General features: G+C 46.1%; 1 protein-coding gene across 10 annotated transcripts in view; it reads left to right on the plus strand.

Moving 5' to 3' along the window:
- Nucleotides 1-24,449, plus strand: part of MEF2A (myocyte enhancer factor 2A) — a 707,982-nt gene that overhangs the window by 165,850 nt on the left and 517,683 nt on the right. For all 10 annotated transcript variants that reach the window (XM_085644526.1, XM_085644528.1, XM_085644525.1 and 7 more), the window contains exon 2: nt 4,115-4,315. In XM_085644526.1, coding sequence (XP_085500652.1) covers nt 4,262-4,315 — 54 coding nt within the window. In that variant the 5' untranslated portion in view covers nt 4,115-4,261. The remainder of the gene's footprint in view (nt 1-4,114; nt 4,316-24,449) is intronic.

The following is a 24,449-nucleotide window of genomic DNA, read 5'->3' on the forward strand; positions in this document are numbered from 1 at the left end:
CGCCGCGGCATCCATGTTAAAATCAGGCATGGGTTCTCATTTATCCTTTGACTCATTTCCCCCACCACTTTAAAGAGTGCCTGACTCGGATATGGTCTCGGCAGGCTACACTAGGTGTACGCATGCGCTCTTACACTCTTGGCTAGCGAAATGGCAGATGTTTCTGACGGGTAGCTTCAGATGCAAAGACAGCGAAACCAATACAGACGTATGGAAGCGAGTAATCAAACTTCTTATCACCATAAAGCATTTTGGAAATAGATCACTTAACAGTTTCTAGGCTACAAGTTAGGCAAACATTAAATCTGCAGACGGTGCTCAAAGTAGTATATTTATTACATACACGATCTGTTCAAAGCAATTCCAAAGGCACTAGTGTTTCATATTATAACAATCTTAAAGTATCCCGCTATTTTTCGATGTCACGGACTGACGGACCCTTCAATGCCAGCATCTGCTCGCTGAAGAGAGCGGCGACTCCTTGCTTGTCACAGTAGATACAGTTACGCTTGAGAAACAAGCGCTCCCGCGCTACGGTGGCCGCATTGGCCAGAACTCTCACTCTCCACTCTCAACGCGATCGATTGAACGGAGCCCGCGAGTTTTACAAAAGAGTGAACGGATCAAAGATCTACACTAAGAGGCACAAGGTAAAAAAAAGGCAGAGCAAAAGGCAAGCACACCACTGCCTTTCTCCGAGGCAAAGCAGAAATGCCTCCGAGAAACGCAGTGGCGTTTTCAGATTCGGGGGAGTGTTTCTTTTTCTCTCCTCTTGCCATTGGCAGGAGGAGAGAAAAACACGCCTAAAAAAGGGCGTTGCTAAAAAAGTAGAAAGAACAGCAAGAACACGCCCCCGAATCTGAAAAAGACGGAGCCTATTTGGAGAGACGGCTCTCTCCTCCAATGGCTGGCCTCCGTTTAGGAAGCCAGCCAATGGAGGAGAAGCTAAAAGAGAGGCGGGCTAAATAGCCACTCTAGAAAACATTAAATCTCCGACTTCCGGTTCTGCCTTCGGCAGACCGGTAGTCCTCGACCTAAAAAGGAAGGGTGCACAGGTAGTGAGGTTTGGGGGCGGGGTAAGTTGGTGAGCATGGGAAACAGAATTACACTTTGGTAGGAGATGAGTATTTAGATACAAGTAGTGATAATTGTGAAGTGTCTGGTGGCAGTTAGGTGCAGGTTGAGGATGTTTGTTGATGGTGGTAGTGCAGATGACTCCCTTGGTGGTGAAGGTGGCTTTGCTAGATATGGCAGAAATATCGCTGGGACAAAGAAGTTGGACATTTTAGGTTTCTAAATCTATCTAAATCTATCCTATCACCTATCCTATCATATATCCTATCCTCTATCCTATCCTCTATCTTATCCCCTTGGAGCTGCTGTTCCTTCTCTGTTCCCTTATTACATTGCGTGTAGTTGTCAGGTCTCTTTTGGATTTTCTTTACTGGGTAGGGGGTGGAGGTGCATTGTTGTGGTCTGCATGTGGTGTGTATTGTAGATCTGTTCTCACTATGTCCTTGACAGCTGTAACGTTACGTACCGAGTATTCCTTTTCTTGTATCAATTGGTGTGTTCTAATGTGAGTTAGGAAGGAGCTGCATACAGGTCTAGGATTCTCCAATAAAGAATTACTTTTTGCACTGAAATTGTGTATTGTGATACTACTCTACAACCTCTTTTGAGTTTGATTAAGATGTTCCTATGCCTTCTGGGTAACAACTAATGTTTGCCTAGTGTCCTATTTTTGTTTCACTAAAAACGAAACGCTGCATTTAACAAAGCCTTTTTATTTTGTGCATGGCCAAACTAGACCCAAAACTAGGCCAGAGTAGCTTCGACTCCACCTTGTATTTCTGTGCATAGGTGCTTTAATTTCTTCTCTCATGACACGTAGCAAAATGTGCTGTAATGAAATGCTCTATATTCAAATGCTGTTCTTGAAGATCTCTGGAGGAATCTTTCCTACCAAATGTAACTTTTCAAGCCCTTCCCTGCCTGTTTTTTGGTCTAATCATTCAGTAAGACGGGCATTGTTTTGTATGTAACTAGATTTGTACTGCAAATCCGATGACATTAGGTCAAGAGGGGTCTAATAAATATTCATCGAGGGTGTGGGATGGTGCTATGTACTGTTGCATTTCATTTTGTATTATGATTTGTTTAGACTCGGTACATTTTGTTAATTTTATGCTATGTGATTTCTGCTGTGTGTTTCTATTATAAAACGGGCCTAATTTGGAGTTGTGCCACATCTCGTTTGACCTGCCTCTCGAAGGACGTACCCTTGTCGGTCTGTCTCTCTTGCTTAGGACTATTTTCTCTGAGACTTGACTCTGTCATACCTCCTGAGGCTTATGCTAAATCTTTACCTATGGATTATTATGCATATTGATTTATCATTTTTGCCTTCTGTAATGCACATTAAATATTTAATAAACCTTCAGGGTTTCTAATTTACTCATCTCAAGAAAGCTTATTTAATTCATTATGCTGTATATTTTATCTCTTTAGGGGCATACTTCCTCATGTTCTTGAAGATAACACAGCCTCGATCTTGGCGAAGGCGCTTTGTTGTATTTTATGACATTATCAAGGATAGCGTCCTTCTAAAATAAAGTTAAACGTTTTGCTCTTTTGGCATCAATTTTAAATTGGAATTTCATTTTGAGAAGATTTTCAGTTGACTGTTCGATATTCTCTGATTTTAAGTTCCCAACCTGGGGGACTTTACTAAACCACTCATCGGCTATCACACAAACACAGTAATTGTGTAACTCCGCACTTGCATTCCTGAAATGCATTTGTACTTTCTCGTGATTACCTGTAAAGCTCTCTGCTGCCTGCCTGCCTGAGTCTGGTTTTTACTGGACAAGCCTGCAAATAACAGCAATATTGATTACATGAGAACTCCAGTCAAAGGCAATAGTAGATTACCGGAGGAAGCTTTCATTGGACCAGCACATATTTGCTTCTGTGTCGAATGCCTTGCCTCTTCCTCATACACAAGGTATTCCTTCATAAAATACTTTCTCTTGGCGTATTAGCTTTATCAACGGCCATTGGTTGATGCTTAAAAACCGGCAACATGATTAATAATTTCAAATTCAAAATAATCTTTATTCGGGTATTTAAAATATCCATAAAAGCTACACATCATAAAACAATCCTACTTACATAAAAAATTTGAATCTTTATACACAATACGCATAAAATCAATAATAATAAAACCCCGAAATACATGTAGGTTAAAAACGGGACAATCAGGTACTGTAATCCATTATGTACAACTTTCTTGCAGTAGTTAGTGCAAACTGAATCTAGGTGCAGACTTTTAAGTCCTATAGGCTTGGATGCGACCAGCGCAGTTAGTCCTCTCCTCTAGTGTTTCTTAGTTTGACAGCCAATCGCAGAAAATGTATGGTGCTAAATAGGACAAAGGGGTCAGCGGCAAGTTTAAGAAATAAAAGAGCCACTTTAGCCTGGACTTTGGGTATGCATAAAAGGGACAGATCAGGACGAAATGAAGGGTATCTTGCGGAGATCTTAGATCGCAGCCGCAACACCCTTTTGTACTTACATCACTTGCAAAACCAGCTGGGACTGACCGGATATGGTGCAGAAGATTTAACCTGAATCTGGTCATCAGGAATCTGTCCTGTCTATTGTGAATGTTGGACAGGTAAAATTCCATGCCCAAACAAGATTTTGTGAGCTGGTATTGTCTTACTGTGCTTTTCCGCCCTTCTCTTTCCTCTCTAACCCTGGCTGAATACCGTAGGAAATCTGCCTTTATGACACCCTTATCTATATTAACTAATGTGGAGGGATCATTGAAAAGGTTAGCGTGACCTAATCTATTTAATACGTCCCTTACGTGCTTAAGCCTGGGTATTTGCAGCCCCTTGTCCCCCCCTCATACAGTCCTCCAAGATTTGTCATAAAATGTGAAAATGGGGAACTGTTGCTAGCCCTATTTTTCACTAACCGGTTGAATACTGTGTGAATACTAATACATCACCTTGTGATAGATGTTGTTCTGTACTGTTGCTAGAGCTGTCATTTCAAATCTACACATTAATGATGTAGGTGCTAATATATCATTCTTTTTCTCTAGGCTGTGTCAGGAGGACTGGAATCTCGTGTGGAATGCTGGCTGGGGAACTCTGTGAATAACGCTATACCATGCGCTAGGGCATCCCAGAGCTGCTGTGGTTCCGATTAAATTGTTTGGAGTTGTAATCTGAGAAAGAAAGACGTGACAATGGGACGAAAGAAAATTCAGATTACGCGGATTATGGACGAACGGAACAGGCAGGTGAGGAAATCGGGCCAGTAAAGTAGCATCGCAGGAGTTTTGCAATGCATTATTTTGAAGTGCCTTCGTGCTTTACATTTTTGTTGTTGCCGCTTTTTCCTGGTGCTGCGCTCCCCATTTACATGGAAAGGTCTTGTGTTAGTTTATTATTCCGTAGATAGTATCCACAAGGAGTCTTTCTTCCATCCACCTATTTCTCGCTAGTGTGATCTCAGTCTTGTGTCTTGGTCCTGCTTGTAGATGTCTCCCAGTCGGTGACTCTGGAGATTGTTCTTTCCCTCAGTGCCTTTGTAGTCTCTTTCCCTGTGTTGGGGCTTTTTCAATGTGTGAGACATGTGTCTACTGTGTCGGAAGTCTCATCTATTTGTGTAGTCCCAGTTCCTAGATAGGAGTTGGATCTGCACTCCACCTGAGAAGTCAACTTCAACAGAATCTCTCTGGCCCTTGCCCCTAAAAGATTTATTATCAAGTCTCAGCTTTGGAGAAAGTTCGGATTACATCTTTTTCCCCCTAATGCACATAAAGCAGTGGTGTAAACTTTTATCCGGAACGGTTCACATATTTGAAACCTGGTCACCCTACATTGAGTAGTTCTGCTAACGTTATAAATCGAGAAACCTAATCCTAAATTGTTCATTAATCTAACCAGAACTCTGTTAAAACACATAAGCTTGTCATTCACAAGGATCCGTTATACATTCATGGTATACTGAGCTAAAAAAAAAAAGGTTGTATACTAGAAGAATCTGTGCATTGAAATATATATATATATATATATATATATATATCTTTTTTTTTTTTAAATCTTTTTATTAACATAGCTCATAGTACCATAAAACAATAGACCATGTCCAAGAAGCAGATTGGGAGATAGCGTTGTGGTGAACAAAGACTAGCACATTAGTACACAGGTGGGATATCCAATTACATAATTACTCCCTCCCCGACCCTCTGTATTTTCCACCATGGACCCCAGATCTTCTTCCATTTCTTAATGCAGCCCCTGCTCTTGTATATGGTTTCCTCAGCTCTTTGGGACCAATCTAGGTCCCTCCTCCACTGTTCCATTATTTGGGCGTCTGGGAACCCCACTCCCTGGTGATGTTCCTTTTCGCTACCCCCGCGGTCAATGCCAGCCAGATTTCAACATGCCTCGACCAGTCTGTTTCCCCCTAATCATCAATAACAGCCACTTTGGCTCCATCGGAACCCTGTCACCCACAACCGTGGACATAGTGTCGGTGACCTTGGTCCAGAAAGGAACTATTTCGGGACACTCCCATAGTATGTGGTAGAAGCTGCCTTCCCCCTGGCAACCCCTCACGCAAAGGGCCGATTGACTCCTGCCCCACGCGTATAGATGTGTGCGAGGGTAATATATACACGATGTAAGATTTTCAATTGGACCAGTCTAAACCTGGAACGGATTGCTATTTCATGCGGGCTCTGTATGGCGTCTTGCCAATCATGGTCGTCTAGGGTACCAATATCACGGGCCCATGCCATCCGAAGCCTCACCAAAGGGTCTGGCATATTGTTTGACCTTTCGATAAATGGTGGAGGTGGGCTTCTCCAATATGGGGTCCAGTAGTAACCTATCTTCCAAGGGGGAATATTCCGGGATAGAGGAATCTTTACTAATATGTGAACGTATGGTGTGTGTGAGACGTATGTAGGGGTATTGTGAGTCGTGAAGGTCATATTCCTTCTTGAGGTAGGCAAAGGAGCGGGCGGGGCAGATCCCTTCCAAACGTCACCCAAGTAGTCCATGCCGATCAGCCTCCATCCCCTAAAACCGGTCATCCGTGTCACCTCTCTGTTGACCTCCAATCAATAAGGGGGTTCTGCCGGTCAGTTTGTCTGTCCACCCCAGGAACTTGTTTGCCTCCCTCCAACATTGAACTGCCACTCTTGTGTGTACAGGCCACTCTCTTCGCGGCCTCCGGGCATAAAGCAGGTGTTCACTGTTACACCCTGGCATCACTGACCTGTCTACTCTGTAGGCCGGTTCGGAGTTATCTGTATATACCCAGTCATTAACTACCTAGAGCTGCGAGGCCCAGTAATATAATCTGACATCCGGGAGCACCAGGCCCCCGTCATATTCCCCTCTTGTAAGCTTGTGGAGCGCTATTCTAGGAGTCCCACCATTCCAAAGCAGCCTCCCCACCTCCCGCGCCTCTGAATACATCTGAAGAAGGGGGTTGACAATGACGTTCGCCTGCCTCTTGTAAATCTCTACCGGAAGTCTGTTGGGTCCAGACTCTTTTCCGGACTGGAGCGAGTTAAGGCCTTCCCAATTTCCTCCCCCGTGAGATCCGTGTCCAGGCAGTCACTCTGTTCCTGGAACAACTTGGGCAGCGTATAATCCTGCAGGAATTCAGCGCAGTCGCCTTCAGTCCTGGTGCACACCAGGGAATATATCCTTTCGAAATGAGACACGAACGCCTCCGCTATTTCCAAACTGTTGGATACTGGGGACCCCGACACGTCCATCACCTCAGCCACCCAGGAGCGCTCCCTGTCGCGCTGCTCGAGCCAAGCAAGCAACTTTAGGGACTTATCCCCAACATCATACAGCTGGTGTTGTGTGGCAAGCGTGTATGCCCATGCCTCCCCCTCAGCTACTGCTCGATGTGCCCTCTGTTTGAGTGTCAGTCTGTGACGGAGGTCAGCCGAAGAGGCTATACCGGCACCCCGCTCTATCTGTTCTATTTCATTTGCACGTTGACTGATTTGTAGGGACTCCTCTTTCTTCTGGGCCCCAATCAGTGCACACACTCGGGCCCTCAGCCCCACCGATGGTCCGGATGATCACCCTGGTGGGCGTTTACACTGTGGCGGGCCTTGCTGCCCCACCTCATTTAGCGCGCCGAGTCTTGCTTGCGGCCATGCCGCGTCCGGCCCACACTCACCGGCTGCCAGATGAAGGGCGCCTCACCTGGCCCAAGGCTCAGCCCCGCTGCCTCCACTAGCTGCACCGGGCGTGCTGCCTCCCACCACTGGCTATGCTGCTTCTGCTTCTCACCATGATTTTGTTGCGCGTCTGAGCCCCCGTCCGTGGCTGCAGTCCCAAGGCTGTAGTCCCCGCCGTCTCAGGGCCTGAAAGGCGCCATTTTTACTGCGTCGGGGGGAATGGTGTAGATCGCTGTTTTACGTGCAGAAATGCTTAGTGGCGGCCGTCTCAGTTTCGCTCAGCCTGCCGCCGTGTTTCCGCGTGACAGAGCCCCGAAAATCACCACGGATTGCCCTCGGATAATGCCGGATAGTGGGTTTAGTTGCTGAACGCTAGCGAAGCTCTATCAGCGAGTGGCCATATTCCGCGGCTGCAAGCCTCTTCCCCCTGTGCATTGAAATATTAAGTAGAATAGTAATTTATGTAGTAGGCCGACATGCAAAAGGTTGTTGCTTCAACTTCACTCACTGCTTGAAGAAACTTAATGGGAATATAAATCATATTTGCTAAATTTCCATCGGTTTGCTTTTGAAAACGACATTTTTAAAATGGGAGGTTTCAAAATTAGAAATTTACGAAGAAACAAACTGGCAGATAAGAACTACTGCCAAACATGATTCATTTTTAGCATTAGGCAGTCATTACCAATTTTCCAATATTTCTTGTGTTTAAAACCCGTCAAGCGTCAAAATGAACTGTTAGACTCCACCAGCTGCTGCCTTGCCACACAACACCGAGCGGGGCATTCTTCTGTGCTTCCTGCAAATTTTCATGCACTTGCACCCAACGCCACACTGACAGAATCCAACACCCCACTCTACACTCACACAGTACGGCAACCATCCTACCAACAATCCACACTCGCATGCTTGCTCCTTAACTCCCGCTCACTCGCCAAACACAATCTGAAACCTGCTGCATGACAGGGGACCTGACATTTTTTCTTCATGTAAACCTCACTGAACCCTGCATCCCCACCTGACATCTCCAAAGTCATCCCCCCTGGCTACAAAGTTTTCAGGCATGACCGACTTTACAAGCAAGGAGGCTAATCGCCATCAGCTGCACCACAAACATGTTAGTTCGAGGCATGTGGGCTGCTGAATTCATATCTGTGCATAGATCGCCGCCTAGTGTTGGGTCCGGATGATTGCACATTGTTGTCCTGGAAGAGTCTTCGAAGTATCATGAGATAGGTGGCTCCTCCCCTGGACTACAGTGCGCATGGGCATCCTCTCCATCCTCAGATTGTTTTTTTCCGCCATTGGGTTTGGATGTGCTTATCTTAGCTCAAGTTAGGAAAACTATATTTAGACTTCGTCGGTATCGTTCGCGTTCGGTATCGATAACTTTCTTCTTTCACCTCATCGGATCGAGTTCGGACCGAACTTCAATCGACGATCGAACATGGAATCGAGGACTCCCTTCAAGAGATGTCCTCTATGTCACGCCAAATATCCCCACATCGACGTCCACCCGGTGTGTAAAAATAATTGTCCCGGTGAACACTTTGGAGTCCTATAAAATCCCGCTCAAGAAGAAAATGGATTCCGGCTCCACTCCACTGCCTGTGGAACCTTATCAAACTTCTACCCACCACACACTTGATATTTCTCCAACACCTTCGGAGACGGATGCAGGTGACACCTATTATGAGGATACCACTTATCCTCCACATCATGACCAGGATGAACCACAGGACCAGGATCAATCATGGTGAGACCCAAATGACCCAGGTGACATCCACAATGCTCCTGACACCCCTATCTACAATATAAAACCATCCCCTGCTGAGGACACTGCTGCTTTTAACGCCCTCATTGAACGGGCGGCTACCAATCACGGGGTTGAACTTCATTCAGACTCTGTTGAAGAGGATTTCTTAGTGGACACGTTCTCCACATCAGAAAAAACGGTTAAGACACTACCAATGCTAAAAGGCGTTCTTAAACATGCTAAGGACATCTTTAAGGAGCCAACAAGAACACAAGTGTTAAACCCCAGGATTGAGAAAAAGTATAGACCAGCCCCAGGAGACCCTACGTACATTAAGGGTCAATTGCCATTGGACTCCCTGGTTGTTTCTAACGCCCGCAAAAGAGCGAACTCTCAACCTACTGGTGATGCTCCTCCTCCGGACAAAGAGTCCAAGGTGTTCGAAAACTCTGGGAAACGGGTGGCAGCTCAAGCATCAAACATCTGGCGCATTGCCAACACCCAGGCACTTCTAGCCAGGTACAACAGGTCCCACTACGATACCCTGGAACCCCTAATACAACACCTACCAGATGAGTACAAGGAGGGGGCGGAGCTCCTCATTAGAGAGGGGCAACTCGTTACCAATGCGTCCTTCAAATGCGCACTGGATGCAGCAGACACAGCAGCCAGGGCCATCAACACTAGTGTGATGTTACGGAGACCTGCATGGTTAAGAATATCGGGCTTTAAACCAGACATTCAAACAAATATCTTGCATCAGCCAGTCAACCCAGACTTCTTATTTGGCCCTGAAGTTGACACCACACTCAAAGATTAAAAAAGACACTGAGACTGCTAAATCTATGGGGGCTCTACAATCCCAGCAGTTTCGTAGTGGCTCCTTTCGTCTCCCCAGAAGTTCAGGAGCAGCTAGAGGTCAGGGCTCCCAGCAGCAGTACAATAAAGGAGGGTCCCAAAGTCCTTATAATAAAAACAATAGGGGTGGATAACGTGGCTCCAGCACCAAGGGCAGAGGCAAAGGAAACTACAATACCAGATCCTCTGCCAATAACAAACAGTGACATCTTGTCACTGCCCCCCGTCCACATAACACCGGTCGGGGGGAGATTACAACAGTTCCTGCCAGTCTGGAGTTCCATCACCACAGACAGGTGGGTCTTAGACATTGTCCAGTACGGTTATTGTCTTGAATTAACATCCATTCCACCCAACATACCACCAAGACGACGTCCTATGTCCGTAGAGCACTTGACATTATTGCAGCAGGAAGTACTGAGTATGCTGCAAAAAGGAGCCATAGAGCCCGTGCCTATCCAACAGCACGGTTTAGGGGTGTACTCTCTGTACTGCTTAATCCCCAAAAAGGACGGCTCTCTCAGGCCTATACTGGACCTAAGACCTCTCAACATGTACATTCTGTCGGAACATTTTCATATGATCACCCTCCAGCAGGTTCTGCCGTTACTCAGTCAGGGAGACTTCCTAGCAACACTAGATTTAAAGGATGCATATTTCTACGTTCCCATACACCCATCCCACAGAAAATATCTCAGGTTCACTATTCAAAATCAACATTATCAGTTCAAGGTACTCCCTTTCGGAGTAACAACAGCTCCCAGGGTCTTTACCAAGTGCCTAGCGACGGTGGCTGCTCACTTGCGAAGACGACATATTCACGTCTTCCCTTACCTGGACGACTGGCTTGCTCAGGCAAAGTCAGCCCAGCAATGCGGCAGCCACATGTCCCACACCATTCACCTTCTTCACAGTCTGGGATTCTCACTAAATTATCCCAAATCACACCTTCAACCAGCCCACGTACAACAGTACCTAGGCGCGACCATAGACACTCTGGCAGCCAAAGCTCAGCCAACCTTAGTGAGAATCAACAGCATATAACTGCTTATAGCAAAGTTCAGACCTCAACACTCCCTTCCAGCGCGAGTGTTCATGCAGTTGATAGGCATGATGGCCTCCTGCATCTTCATAGTCCCGCACGCGAGACTACATATGCGCCCGCTTCAAGAGTGCTTAGCACGTCAATGGAATCAGGCTCAAGGACAGTTAAAAGACCTAGTGTTGGTGAGCGGTCGGGCATACAACTCTCTGCATTGGTGGAATCCACAAAACCTTTGCAAGGGCCGACCGTTCCAAGAGCCTGTTCCACAAATAATACTGACGGCGGACGCGTCTCTTCAGGGATGAGGAGCTCATGTACTCAATTATACAGTGCAGGGACTATGGACGACACAGCAGAAAAAGATGCACATCAACATTCTGGAACTGATGGCAATCTTCCTAGCCATGAAGGCGTTCAAAGTACACTTGTGCAACAAAGTCGTGTTGATCCGGACGGACAACATGACTGCCATGTACTGCATTCAGAAGCAGGGAGGAACACACACTCCGCAGTTGCCTCATCTGGCTCAGAGCATGTGGAAGTGGGCCATTCAAAGGAACATGTTCCTCATGGCGGAACACCTCCCGGGCAAGGACAACCAGATGGCAGATCTGCTCAGCAGACACAGCCACCAAATGCACGAGTGGGAGCTGCATCCATCAGTACTCCAACCTTTCTTCCGAAAGTGGGTTCATCCAGAAATAGACCTATTCGCCACAAGGGAAAACGCAAAATGCCAAAGCTTTGCCGCCAGGTTCCCACATCCACAGTCGCAGGGCAATGCGATATGGATGAACTGGTCAGGCAGATTTGCGTACGCTTTTCCCCCAGCGCCATTAATACCGCTAGTGGCACGCAAACTGAGGCAACACTCAATGACACTCATCCTGGTTGCTCCAACGTGGGCACGCCAACCATGGTACACCACGTTTCTAGAACGTTCCGTGGTGCCACATCAAACGCTGCGACTAACGCCCAAACTTTTAACGCAGAACCATGGCGCAGTTCAGCACCCAGATCCGCAACAGCTGCACCTGGCGATCTGGCTCCTGAAGTCTTAGTTTGGATACTTAAACCTGCCTCCAGAATGTATGAACATCATCAAAGAGGCCAGGAGACCCACCACCAGAGCTTGCTATGCGGCGAAATGGAAAAGGTTTGTCATCTACTGTCAACACAATGACATCAACCCGCTAGATGCATCTACTCAGAATATCATCTGTTACCTGCTGCACTTATACCAATGCAGTCTAGCATACAGTTCCATACGCATACATCTCACCGCAATAGCAGCCTATCTTCAAAACAGGCAACACCTCTCATTATTCAGAGTGCCTGCCATCAAAGCATTCTTGGAGGGACTTAAACGAGTAATTCCTCCACGGCACCCACCGGCGCCGGTGTGGAACCTAAATGTGGTCCTCACCAGATTGATGGGTCCACCTTTTGAACCTCTACGTTCATGTGAGATTCAATTCCTCACCTGGAAAGTAGCCTTCCTGGTGGCAATCACTTCGCTGAGACGAGTTAGTGAACTCCAGGCACTGACCATTCAAGAGCCATTCATACAGGTTCATGCAAACAGAGTTGTACTACGTACCAACCCCACCTTCATGCCTAAAGTAATATCACAGTTCCACATGAATCAAACTATTGAACTGCCTGTTTTCTTTCCAAATCTGGAAACTGTCGCAGAGAGAATGCTCCATACACTCATGTACTATATAGACAGGACCAAGGATTTTAGGAAAACAAAACAACTATTCGTTGCCTTTTCTCCACAACATAAGGGCAACGCCATTTCCAAAGCAGGGATAGCCAGATGGATAGTTAAATGTATTCAAATTTGTTATGAAAAAGCTAAACGCACGTTAACTATGCCTCCGAGAGCCCACTCAACACGAAAGTTAGGGGCTTCCATGGCTTTCCTGGGAAACATTCCGTTAGAAGCAATATGTAGAGCAGCCACATGGTCCACTATACATACATTTACCAAACACTACTGTGTAGATGTACACTCAAAACAGCAGGCAGCTGTAGGACAGGCTGTTCTCAAGACTCTTTTTCAGACTGCTGCAGCTGGCACGGGCAGCCGCCGCTAATCGAGGGACTGCTATATATTCTATGCACAGATATGAATTCAGCAGCCCACATGCCTCGAACCGAATATGCTACTTACCAGTATGCATCTGTTCTTGGCATGTAGGGCTGCTGACATTCATATCGCCCACCCTCCTCCCCGGCGCCTGTAGCAGCTGCAGCACTCAGAATTACTGTATAGCATGGTCATCACTTATTGTATCTACTCCATCACTGCCACAATGGCGAAAAACAATCTGAGGATGGAGAGGATGCCCATGCGCACTGTAGTCCAGGGGAGGAGCCACCTATCTCGTGATACTTCGAAGACTCTTCCAGGACAACAATGTGCAATCATCCGGACCCAACACTAGGCGGCGATCTGTACACAGATATGAATGTCAGCAGCCCTACATGCCAAGAACAGATGCATACTGGTAAGTAGCATATTCGTCCTCCAACATGGACCACCTGTCATTCAAGCTCCCGGTCACAGCCAGCATCACCCTAAGCGGCACAGTTGTCTGCAGCCCACCATGACTTGTCATTAACTTCACAACATCCACACCCACTTTGTCGCACCACTTGCCTCTGATGCTAGCAATTACATCCTACTCGCAGACCTGAACTTCCACCTGAAAGACCACACCAACCCCAACTCAAAAACACTCCTTGAGGACCTTGGAATCCCAGGAGTCACCCAAAGAGTAAAGGGACCTATCCAAGACACAGGACCCATCCTGGGCCCTATTTTTACCAATTTTGACAACATCCGAGTCAACACCAGTTTCCTGGACAGACAACATCCTCGTCAAGTTCAACATCCCCATCCTGGTCCAATGCACATGCACCATCACCAGACCAGCCCATCAAAACAGGAACAGTATCACTGATCAGGACTGGAACACCGATCCAGACCCCATTTCAGTTTGTACACGAAGGGATTTGGACTGATGAAATGATGCTGCAAACAACTGGAGTGCACATGGAGAATCAGCCAGGACAGTGCAGACAGAAGCACATTAGATCAGTCCTGAGATGCTACCACTAAATAATCCAGACCACCAAATATGTCGTTCTGACGGACCGCATCGATGCCAGCTCCAACAGAATCAAGAAATCTTCGCCATTGTGAAAAGTTTCAGCTCCTCAGCCAACTTGGTCACTCCCTCGCTGGAGCTCTGCAGCAATCTCTCTCAATTCTTCAGCAACGTAATAACTGCCATTACCCAGCAAATTCAGCTCGCAACCAGACCCGGTAGATGTCGTCAAACGCCTCCCGATCTTATCCAAAGGACCAATGCTAACCACATGGCCTTTTGTCACCCCAGAAGAAACTGCTGCCACCATGAATCCTATCCACTCAGAGGCCCCATTGGACCACTGACCAACCCCTCACCCCCAATGCCTACTCCAGAGGACTGCAACCCATCATTGCCAGGCTCCCACTCATTTCGAATGCCTCAACCTAATCTGCGACTTTCCCAGATGCTTGGAAACACGCAATTGTCCTCCCATTGCAGAAGAAACCCTCTGCAGAATCTTCCATGTTTGCCAACTACAAGCCGATTTCCCTGCTACCATTCCCGACCAAGGTCTTAAAGAAAATACTCAGCAGACACCTCACCGACCCAACTATAGAATGGAAACTGCCCTCATTGCTATCATGGATGACATCTGCATGGCTCTGGACAGAGGAGACACGGCAGCACTCATCCTCCTGGACCTCTCCGCAGTATTTGACAGACTCCCACCCCATCTTCATCCAACACTTACACTACATCATAATTGATGGACACACGCTCTGATGGATCTGCTCCTTCCTGACTGGAAGGACCCAGTCATTCAGCCTGATACTGTAGTACATCTTCGACATCCATGACCACCTCTTCGGAGTTCCGCAAGGATCCTCTATGAGCCCAACCCTGTTCAGTGCCTACGTGATCCCTCTAGCCAGCATCATCCTCTCTCACGATATCAATGTCTTCTCCTATGCCGTCGACACACAGTTCCTTTTCTCCCTCAAAGACTAGACTCCTGGTACCCGGATCAAGTTCAGTGCCTGTTTGACTGAAATCAGCCACTGGATGAAGACCAACTGTCTAAAGCTGAACACTGATGAGACCGAAAATGTGATCTTTGGGAAAAGCACATCACTATGCGACTCCACCTGATGGCCACCAGAGCTAGGCATGACACCCACCACTCATGCAAAGAACCTTGGACAGCATACTCAACATGACTGCCCAAGTCCCTGCCGTCACCGCTTCATGCTTCTATATCCTGAAGATACTGAGAGATGATTTTCAAATTGGTTCCAGTCATTACTCTGAAAACCATCATGCACGTCATTGTCATTAATATGGATTACAGGAACACCCTCTATGGCTGGATCTGTAAAAAAACTCACCAGAAGGCTGCTGGCAATTCAGAACTTGGCGGCCAGAGTCACTCTCGACCTCCCATGTCGCACTTGCATTACACCATCCCTGAAGGAGCTCCACAGGCTCCCCATTCTCAAAGAGCACAATTTCAATTCCTCACTCACAAGTTCAAGGCACTACACAACACTGGTCCAGCATACCTCATCAGTCTTATCGGTTTTCACAAACCTTCCAAACCTCTCCACTCATTAGGACTCCTCTTTGTTCAAATCCCATGCATATGGAAAGCCATATCCAGTGGTAGAGCCTTCTACATCCCTTCAAAAGCATGACGCAACTTGACGCTACACGCAAGAGCCTGCTCCTCATTTATGGAATTACGCAAAAAGATGAAGACCTGGCTTTTTGAGTAGTCCCACTAGGCTCTAGGTATGCCTAAACTCTCACCTGCTAAGTACCAAGATACCCTGCTGGGTTATAGTGTGCTCTACAAATCTGCTTAACATAACAATTTGACTTTTAGATTGGAAGTGTTGCTATTGGCTTGTATAGTAATCCCTATATAAAGCCAGTTACTGTTCAATGTAATTATCTCAGGTAGTTGACTCATTCTTCCAGGAAAGCTGGTATGTCTCTCTGGTCTGTCTGTAAACTGCTTTTTGAGCGGATTCATAACTAAACTTTGTCAAGTTGGTACTACAAATGCATGTGCACAGCCTGTATACCGTTTCTGCCTAACCCCTCCCCTGTGTGGAGACTGAACACGCGCACCACTGTCCTGCTAGACAAAGCCAATAGTAATTGAATTCATGCACACTCTAGTCATTATGAATTTATTCTTACCTATTGGAGATTTGCACCATTTTTAATACATTGGATTATGCTGTCTGCTTTTTCTTTTTTAAGATATTCCCTTTTCAGAATTGAGTCATCTTGTAGTTATTCACTATTACATTCTTGCACGGCAATATTGCAGTCCATTAATATATGTTGTGAGTGGTCTGTTCAAGGCTTTGGGCACAGAAGACTAGCGTGCTCCAAACTCTGTTTTAGAGCACAGCCCTATTACCCTCTTAAACCCTTTATTTTTCCAAAGGAAACAGTGCAGCCTATAGGGAAAGTCTGTGTGCTATCGGAGAACTAGCAAAACCGCTTTTATATTATACACACAGCGTGGAGGTGAGTGTCCTCTGTTATCTCCATGCTGCTCCAATCCAGTCCATGCGCAGTCACCATGTGCTCTTAGCTGCCGAGACCAACAATTGAGCCAAAGGGAAGCTATGGGGTGAATCGTTTCAGCGTTCCTTTAATGCGAGAACATTTCTGCAGCAGGTGAACCAGACCCGATCTGTACACAACCAAAGTGTGTACTGGCTGTCAATTGCACATCCGTTTACACTAGTAGGGTATTCTGGGTCAAATGATTGCCACTACTGTCTGCTCTGTACATGTCAATTAGCCTTTTGTTGCAGAATCACCTTCTTTAAGGAAGTTCTGCTGGCGCCACCTGAAAGCCAAGCTGATGATCAGAGCCTTATTCATTGTCGCAGGTGTCCTTTTTAGTAAAGCTACAGTCTTAAAACCATCCTTGAACAATATTGTCTTAGGCACCTACAAGATTCGGTATTTAGGCATCAATAGGCAATTGATTATTGGGAGTATGCAATAAAAAATCTCAATACACATAAATTGCATACCGTGGTATAGTGAAATGCACCCAGTGTTCAGTTCGCTCTTACTGCAGAGCAATTGGCACTTGTCCCGTATCACGTTCCAGTCCGTTGCAGGTTTGTGATTTCAGATATTGGGGTTTTATTTGGCCGAAGGGGGGAGGCTGTTTTCAGAGACCCTTGGTGTAGTTTGAGTTTTGGAGAACCTCCATTAGGTCTCACACCCTGTACTCTTGAGATCAGGTGGGGCGTTTGAGCCCCCTGTACCCTCGCCTCCTCGACACAGACTCATCGTGGTAGGAGCATTGGTAGGTTTTGGGGTGGAGTAGCTGCACCCACGGGTGATGCCTACTAGTAAATAAGTCCCAGTTCCAAGGTGCAGATGGTGTGTCCTTCGTAGTTTTTTGTATGCTTTGAATTGTTTAAATCTTTATAAACATTGTTTTTTACAAAAAGGATCACAAGCATTGGAGTGTATGCACGCCGGAAATACTTGTCGCAAATAGCGGTTCACATTTTAAAGTCGCACTTTGCAATTGTGACCGTCTTTTCAGTTGTGACCGTCTTTTCAGTTGTGACAATAGCAATTGCAAGATTCGAGGATGAATGTTACTCAAAGAGAATAATAGACCACCCCTTCCACATACACTCCAACTTCCTTTGTGTCCAGGATCCCTCGGACCTGGCACAATGAAGAGCCTTGTTTGATAGTCTCTTAACCCTCTGTGCTTGGTTGGTTTGCTCCGGAGTACCTCTGAACTCTCCCCAATGAAATGCTCCCTATAGAATATTATAGATGGAAAAGCGAAGTTGGAGATGTCCTGGAGACTATGCGGTTGTGGCTATAGTTTCTCTTGAGAAGAAAACTAGTGTCTTTCTGGATTTCATGGTTCAAGATTAATCTTTAACATTTGGAGCCTTACTTCCACAATTGCGATGAGCGACTTTTGTGAACCCACACTTCTAGCTACCTCTGCATTACAAGTTTTCGCCTATTCAATTTTACTTCTGTAGAACAACATCTATAAAGACTCACTCACTGCTATCTACAGCGCCGCAAACTTAATTATTACCCTCCAGATGTTGTGGTGAATGCATTTTATTTCTGCAATATTTAAGGATTGTTGCAGCACATTGATATTAAGTTAGTCCCGAGATGCGACTGACTTATGTTTTCGGACATTTTTGTTTGATAATCAAGTTTATTGAATTTTTCTGGATAAAAAACATATTGGTAGCACACATACACATTATACAAGTACTTTGTAATAAGCGAGACACAATTGGCTCAAAAACACTTGTGGATGAAACCCTGCCCACACCCATTGCTCAGTACATACACTACCAGTTGGACCTTCACACTGGCCCTCATGGTGGGCGGCTTGGCCTGGGACCAAAGCGCAGCGATATCACTCTTTGCCACCGCCACAGCCGTGCCCAAAAGACGCTTATCGGCCCTAGATCCATCAAGGCCGTCGAACACTCCCAGGATCGGACGCAGCGGGTCGTGGGGGACCTCCCACCCAAGAGCTTGCGTGAGTTCACGCTCTACCCCTGCCCAGAACAGGGCAAGAGCGGGGCATTGCCTCACCATGTGATAGAAATCGGCAGGTGAGTGGGTGCAGCGTGGGCATGCTGGGGAGGACCGCAAGCGAGCGCTGAACATTCGCGCAGGAGTGAGGTAAGCCGTGTGAAGGTAGTAGAATTGAACTAGACGCAGCTTGGAGGAGGTCGTCGGGTTCTTAGGTGCCATAAGGGCGTCCTTCCAGTCTGCGTCTTCTAGGGGGCCCAACCACCCCTCTCACCGGGCGCGGAGCGAGTCTAAGGACGCTGGGCCATTATTCACCAAGGAGCGGTAAATCCGGGACACCCCCCCCCCCTCTGCCCAGGTTCCACATCATCACTTGGGCCTCCAGGGGGCTAAATTCAGGAAGGGAGGTGGGGGCCGGGATATGAACTTGGAGAGCGTGCCTCAACTGCAAATATTTGTAGAATTGGGAGAAATGGAGGGAGTGGCGGTGTTGTAGGTCTGCAAACAATCTGACATGGTCCCCCACCCAAACATCCCCGAGCTGCAAGATCCCGATGTGGTCCCATTTACGGAAGTGTTGGAGGGACAAGACCTCTTCTAGCCATGCCCCACTCCACAGAGGCGTATGCCTCGTGAGTTTCCGATCCCATTTAACATACCGTAAAGCGGTACGCCATACCCTAAGCACCGTTCTAGTGACAGGGAGGAGATCCCGGGGAACTGGGCTCCCATACAGGTACGCCTGGAGTCGTGCAAAGTCTGTCATCCGGAGCTCCACTCGGTACGCCGGGTCAGACCAGCCGCCCGTGAACCAGTCGTGGATCACAATCAACCTCGTAGCCAAATAGTAGAGGTGGAGATTAGTCACCCCCTTTCCTCCATCGTAGGGGGGTATGCGGCAATGCGCTAGAGACACACTCGTTCTCCCTCCACCCCATAAGAATCGGATGAGGACTCCATCCAGCTCCCGAAACCAACTACTCGGGAGATGAATGGTCACATTTTGCAGGATGTATAGTAAGCGGGGGAGGACCATCATTTTAAAGAGGGCACTCCTTCCGAGGGGATTAAGGGGAAGGGTCTGCCATCTTCTGAGGTCCGCCTTGGCTTTAGTGACCAGGGGCGAGATATTCAAGGCCCACTCGAGTTCCGGGAGGAGGGCCACCCACACCCCCAGATATTTGAAAGATTGCCTCCGCAGGGGGGTGGTCATTTGCCAATCGAAGCACGCCCGAGAAGAGTGCAAGGGAACTAGGGTGGGCTTAGCCGGATTGAGCCTGAGGCCAGAGACCCCTTCGAAGGCCGAAAGGGCACCCAGACATCGTGGTCCCTAGCTCTCCGGGTCTGCCAGGAAGAGGAGGACATCATCGGCGTACAGGGCAATTTTGTCAATCTGGTGCGGGTCCCAAGCCCAGCCGCGAATGAGAGGATCCTGGCGGATGAGGGAGGCCAGGGGTTCCATTGCTGGTGCAAATAGGAGCGGCGAGAGCAGGCAGCCCTGGCGGGTGCCCCTCCGGACAGGGAATGCCTCCGAAACAACGCTGTTAATGAGGACCCTCACCTTGTGGGTAGAATAGAGGACCCGAATGAGGCATCGGAAGGAGAGGCCAAAGCCCATCCTCTCCAGCACGTCCACCAGATAACCCCAATCCACCGTATCAAATGCTTTTTCAAAGTCTAGGAAAAGCAATGCGAGATACGGGGTGAGCAGATGACGATGTGCAAGGGCGAGGTGAAGCCGGCATATACAATGTCGGGTTCCCCGGGCGGGCATGAAGCCGCATTGATCGGGATGCACCAGGTCTTGTAGGTGGGGATGGAGCCATTGGGCCACCACGGTGGCAGAGAGTTGTGTTTTCGGACATTAATGCTCTCTTCTTGATTTCAAAGGCGCCACTGTTTTTATCACCTATGCATGCTTCTACGCTGTTTATAGTGTACCTTTCAATTTGTCGGTCGTCTAGTGCCTGCATTCTGCACTGAGCTCCAAGCATGAGCCTTGCTGTGCTAGCTGAGTGCAGTTAAGGGCAGGCCTTACTGCATGTGCTAAATGGAACAGAGCACCGTTGTTGCAGTGGTAGGCATGGACTGTGACTGGCAAGGTTCTCCTTTTGAGTCTCTTGCATGCTCTACACTGTGTGGATTGCACGTGTTGGAATTCCATTGGCCCACATCTCTGCCCATGTCTTCTGCTGTAGAACATCGAAGATACGCCTGAATGTGAGGAGGACCAGTATTTTCATTGAACACTGCAGCGGAATTTACAACAAGATAATTTTGTACTCTTCCTGGTCCTGCTGTAGGCCATTCTTCCAAAGGAGTACTGACGAAGGGCCACTCTTCTGTGAGAATATTAACACTAAGAAAAGACTATACAGTTCTCTTTCCGAACCTTACTTCCACACCCATTTTCTCAGGTCAACGACCTGCAAATGTATTTCTTAGCGAGACATTTCTTAGCAAAGTTGTATATAGATTTCATTTTTGTATGTAGCCTTTCAAGACTGTGCCCTATGGGAGACAGCCTTTTATATATCTACTAGTGATGTTATGAAAATAGAACTATACTACCCTTTCCTAACAGATGCCAGTCACCCATTCCAAGCATTGTCTTCTGCATCTCACACTCCAAGACCTATGAACATACAGCGCAGTGTAGGTGATATTTTTTGGGGCAAAGAATCCTTTGCTTCTTCATAATGTGCAATGTGTCTGAAGAATGTGAGTTATAGAGTATTGGATAAATCAAGAGCGAATTTAAGGATGTGATATTTTAGAACTCTTCTATGGATGCATTTAAGGATGAGGCTCATGACTTTGGCGAATGATTGACAGGCAGCTACTGCTAGTGGAGTGCCTACATTGTATTGTAATTGCATTTATATGCGCTTACTGGCCCTGACGAGGCGTCAAAGCGTTTTTTCAGCGAGTAGCACGCTACTCCGGTACCTATAAAGGATTAGTGTTGAATTAGTATAGTGAAATATGAAAGTAATTTAAGTGGTGGATGGGTTAGTCAGTTATTTGGATTCAGAAGGATAGCAGAAGGATAGAAGAGGAAAAAAGGTTTGCATTTATATAGTGCTGGCTACCCCTGATGGGGTGTTGAAGCGCTTTTTTTGGCGATAAGCACGCGATTCTGGAAACCCATAAAGGATTAGTGGTGAATTAGTATGGTGAAATATGAAGTAATTTGAGTGGGGATATGTTATTCAGTCATTTGGATGGAGAAGGGTAGGCGGCCGGATAGAAGAGGGAAAGATGTTTGTATTTACATGACGCTTGCTACCCCTGATGGGGTTTGACGCGCTTTTTTGGCGAGTGGCACGCTACTCTGGAACCCATAAGGATTAGTGTTGAATTAGTATAGTGAAATATGAAAGTAATTTGAGTGGTGGATATGTACGTCAGTTATTTGGAATGAGAAGGGTTGGGGGGGGTGGGGGTAGAAAAGGGAAAAAGGTTTGCATTTATATATTGCTTGTAACCCTGATGGGGTGTTGAAGCTCTTTATTTGCGAGTAGCATGCTACTCTGGAAACCATAAAGGATTAGTGGTGAATTAGTATAGTGGAATATGAAAATTGAGAAGTGAACATGTTAGTCTGTTATTTTGATTGAAAAGGATAGTGGAGGGATAGAGTGAAGGATTTAGATTTTGTTTTTTTTGGGAGGTCGTAGCAGTAAGAGGAGGCTTTTGGATGAGACAAAAAGGGTTGTGGAGGCGAAGAGTCAGAGGGAAGAGTTTAGAAAGGTTTGTTTTGGGGGATCGGTATAGTAAGAGGTGTCAGATGATGCAAGGAGGGGTAGAGTAGGGGAGAGTCTTGAAAGGGTTATTTTGGGGATCAAAGTAGTGGTATGGGGTTTGGGATAAATGAGAGTGGATGTAGAGGATATATTAATGAATAGGGTGAGAAATAGAGTAGTGCATTGGAAATGCTAAATTAGAAGAAAGGGATAAATATATAGAACCATAAGTACATTGAAAGTATATAGATGCATAAAGGAGGTAAGTATATGTAGATTAAAGATATTGATAGAGGTACAGGATGAGAAATTGCATTGGATATGCTTTTTCAGGAGATAAGTAACACACACAGCTCCATGTACATGGAAGGTACATAGATGCACAATGGAAACAAGTACATGTAGACCAAAGATGCACCAGATAAACTCTGCTTTTCAAGTGTTATTGTACTTTATTTTTTTTGTAACATAATTATTCTACATGTCTATACAAAGCAATACACAAAGATAGGTACATATAGTGAAAATAAAGGCTTATATACAGAGGGATATGCTGTAAATTTCTGTTTGCGTATGGTGCTTATGTGGGGAAGAGCCAATTCTTGAGTAGTTTACTGAAGTTAAGGTGGCTGTCCATGGATCTTATGTTGGGGGGTAAAGAGTTCCATAGTTTGGCTGCTTGAACAGAGAAGGATGTGCCACCCATGGTTTTTTCTTGTATCTTGGGATTTTGAGGCGAGGTGCCCCTTTAGAGCGGAGGTTCCTTTGTTGAATGTGTTTGGTGATTTTATTCTTGATGAAGAGCGTTGTAGGAGATTGAGTTGCATGGTTTGTTTCCACTGAAGCAGTATGATCAATTGGATGCTGGAGTTCTGACATATGGATAGTTTGAAATTAATTGAGTTGATGTTATTGAGGCAAGATTTAGTCCTTCCCATTCCTACCAATGCGGTGATTATGAGAGAATGTGTCTCTAATGTGGGATCTGCTCCCCTTTTCTTTGGGTGCCCTTAGCTCTGCCCACTCGACTTTTTCGGCTACGGTAAAAAAAACTACCATTTAAGGATGAAGCTTGTATTATAGATTTATGCAATAAGATGCTTCTAGCTGTTTCTGCTTTGTCTTCGTCCCTGCATTTGTGCATGGATGAACCCGATAGAAAAGCTTTCTGCGACTCAGTAATGAGACTATCGAGGTAGCGAGGTATATATTTTTTTATTTTGCCACTGCAATTGAAGTGATTAGGTTATAATAGAAGAAAGTTGTACTTTTCTTTATAATATGAACATGTGTTGTTGAACTTGACTTGTCTCCGTGACAGCTGAACAGAAGTCCGAGATAATACATGTCATAATTATATTGCAAATTATGTGTATGATTCCCGAAGATATTACTGCTGAAACGGTACATTGATTGATTAGTAGCCCCACTTATTGCTTTGCTGTGAGTCGGTGACATATGGCCTGGCATGCAGAAAAGTTTGCAACCAAAAAAACACCATGACAGAGTGTTGTCTCCAATGATGGTTAATAATTCTGAATCTTAAGCTATCAGTTAACGTAGTTCAGTCTGTCAACTGACTGTTGCTGAGATCTGAATGAAAGCTATATTCCCAGGATGTGATTTTGGCACGTGCTCTCATCATTCAGAAGTTAGTAGAATGTGTACCATTGAATTGTGATGAATGCAAATGTGACTTGCAGTTTCTCAAGATGGTTAGCCTGTGTTAGGCATCACATATGCTGCAGCAGTGTTTACTGCTAAGCTACAGTCTGTAACTTTAGTTATTCCCATGTCCCCGTCTGTGTTTGTAATTTCTTGTTATCACGCTCATGTGTCATTGGTCTTGTTAGGCAGTTTGTGAGGGAGGGTGGGGGCCATCTTATGCCTTTGGCTACCACACTATAGCCATTATAGTATTGTTGAATTTTTCCCCAGGTTGTGAACAAATTGATAGTACTCTGCAGTTTCATTATTTGGTACTTAAACTGCCTACTGTTGCTTGCAGTAGTTGGCAAAGATTCCCTTATTTTTAATGACACTTCAGCTGTAGGATTTATTGCACAATCCTAGCGGTCAGGGGGATAGGGCAATATATGACATAAACCAAAAATCACAGTTAGTTTGGACACGCCAGTTGTTGTCAATG

The sequence above is a fragment of the Triturus cristatus genome, chromosome 3_1 (genome assembly GCF_964204655.1).
Source record: "Triturus cristatus chromosome 3_1, aTriCri1.1, whole genome shotgun sequence".
NCBI classification, from domain to species: Eukaryota; Metazoa; Chordata; class Amphibia; order Caudata; family Salamandridae; genus Triturus; species Triturus cristatus.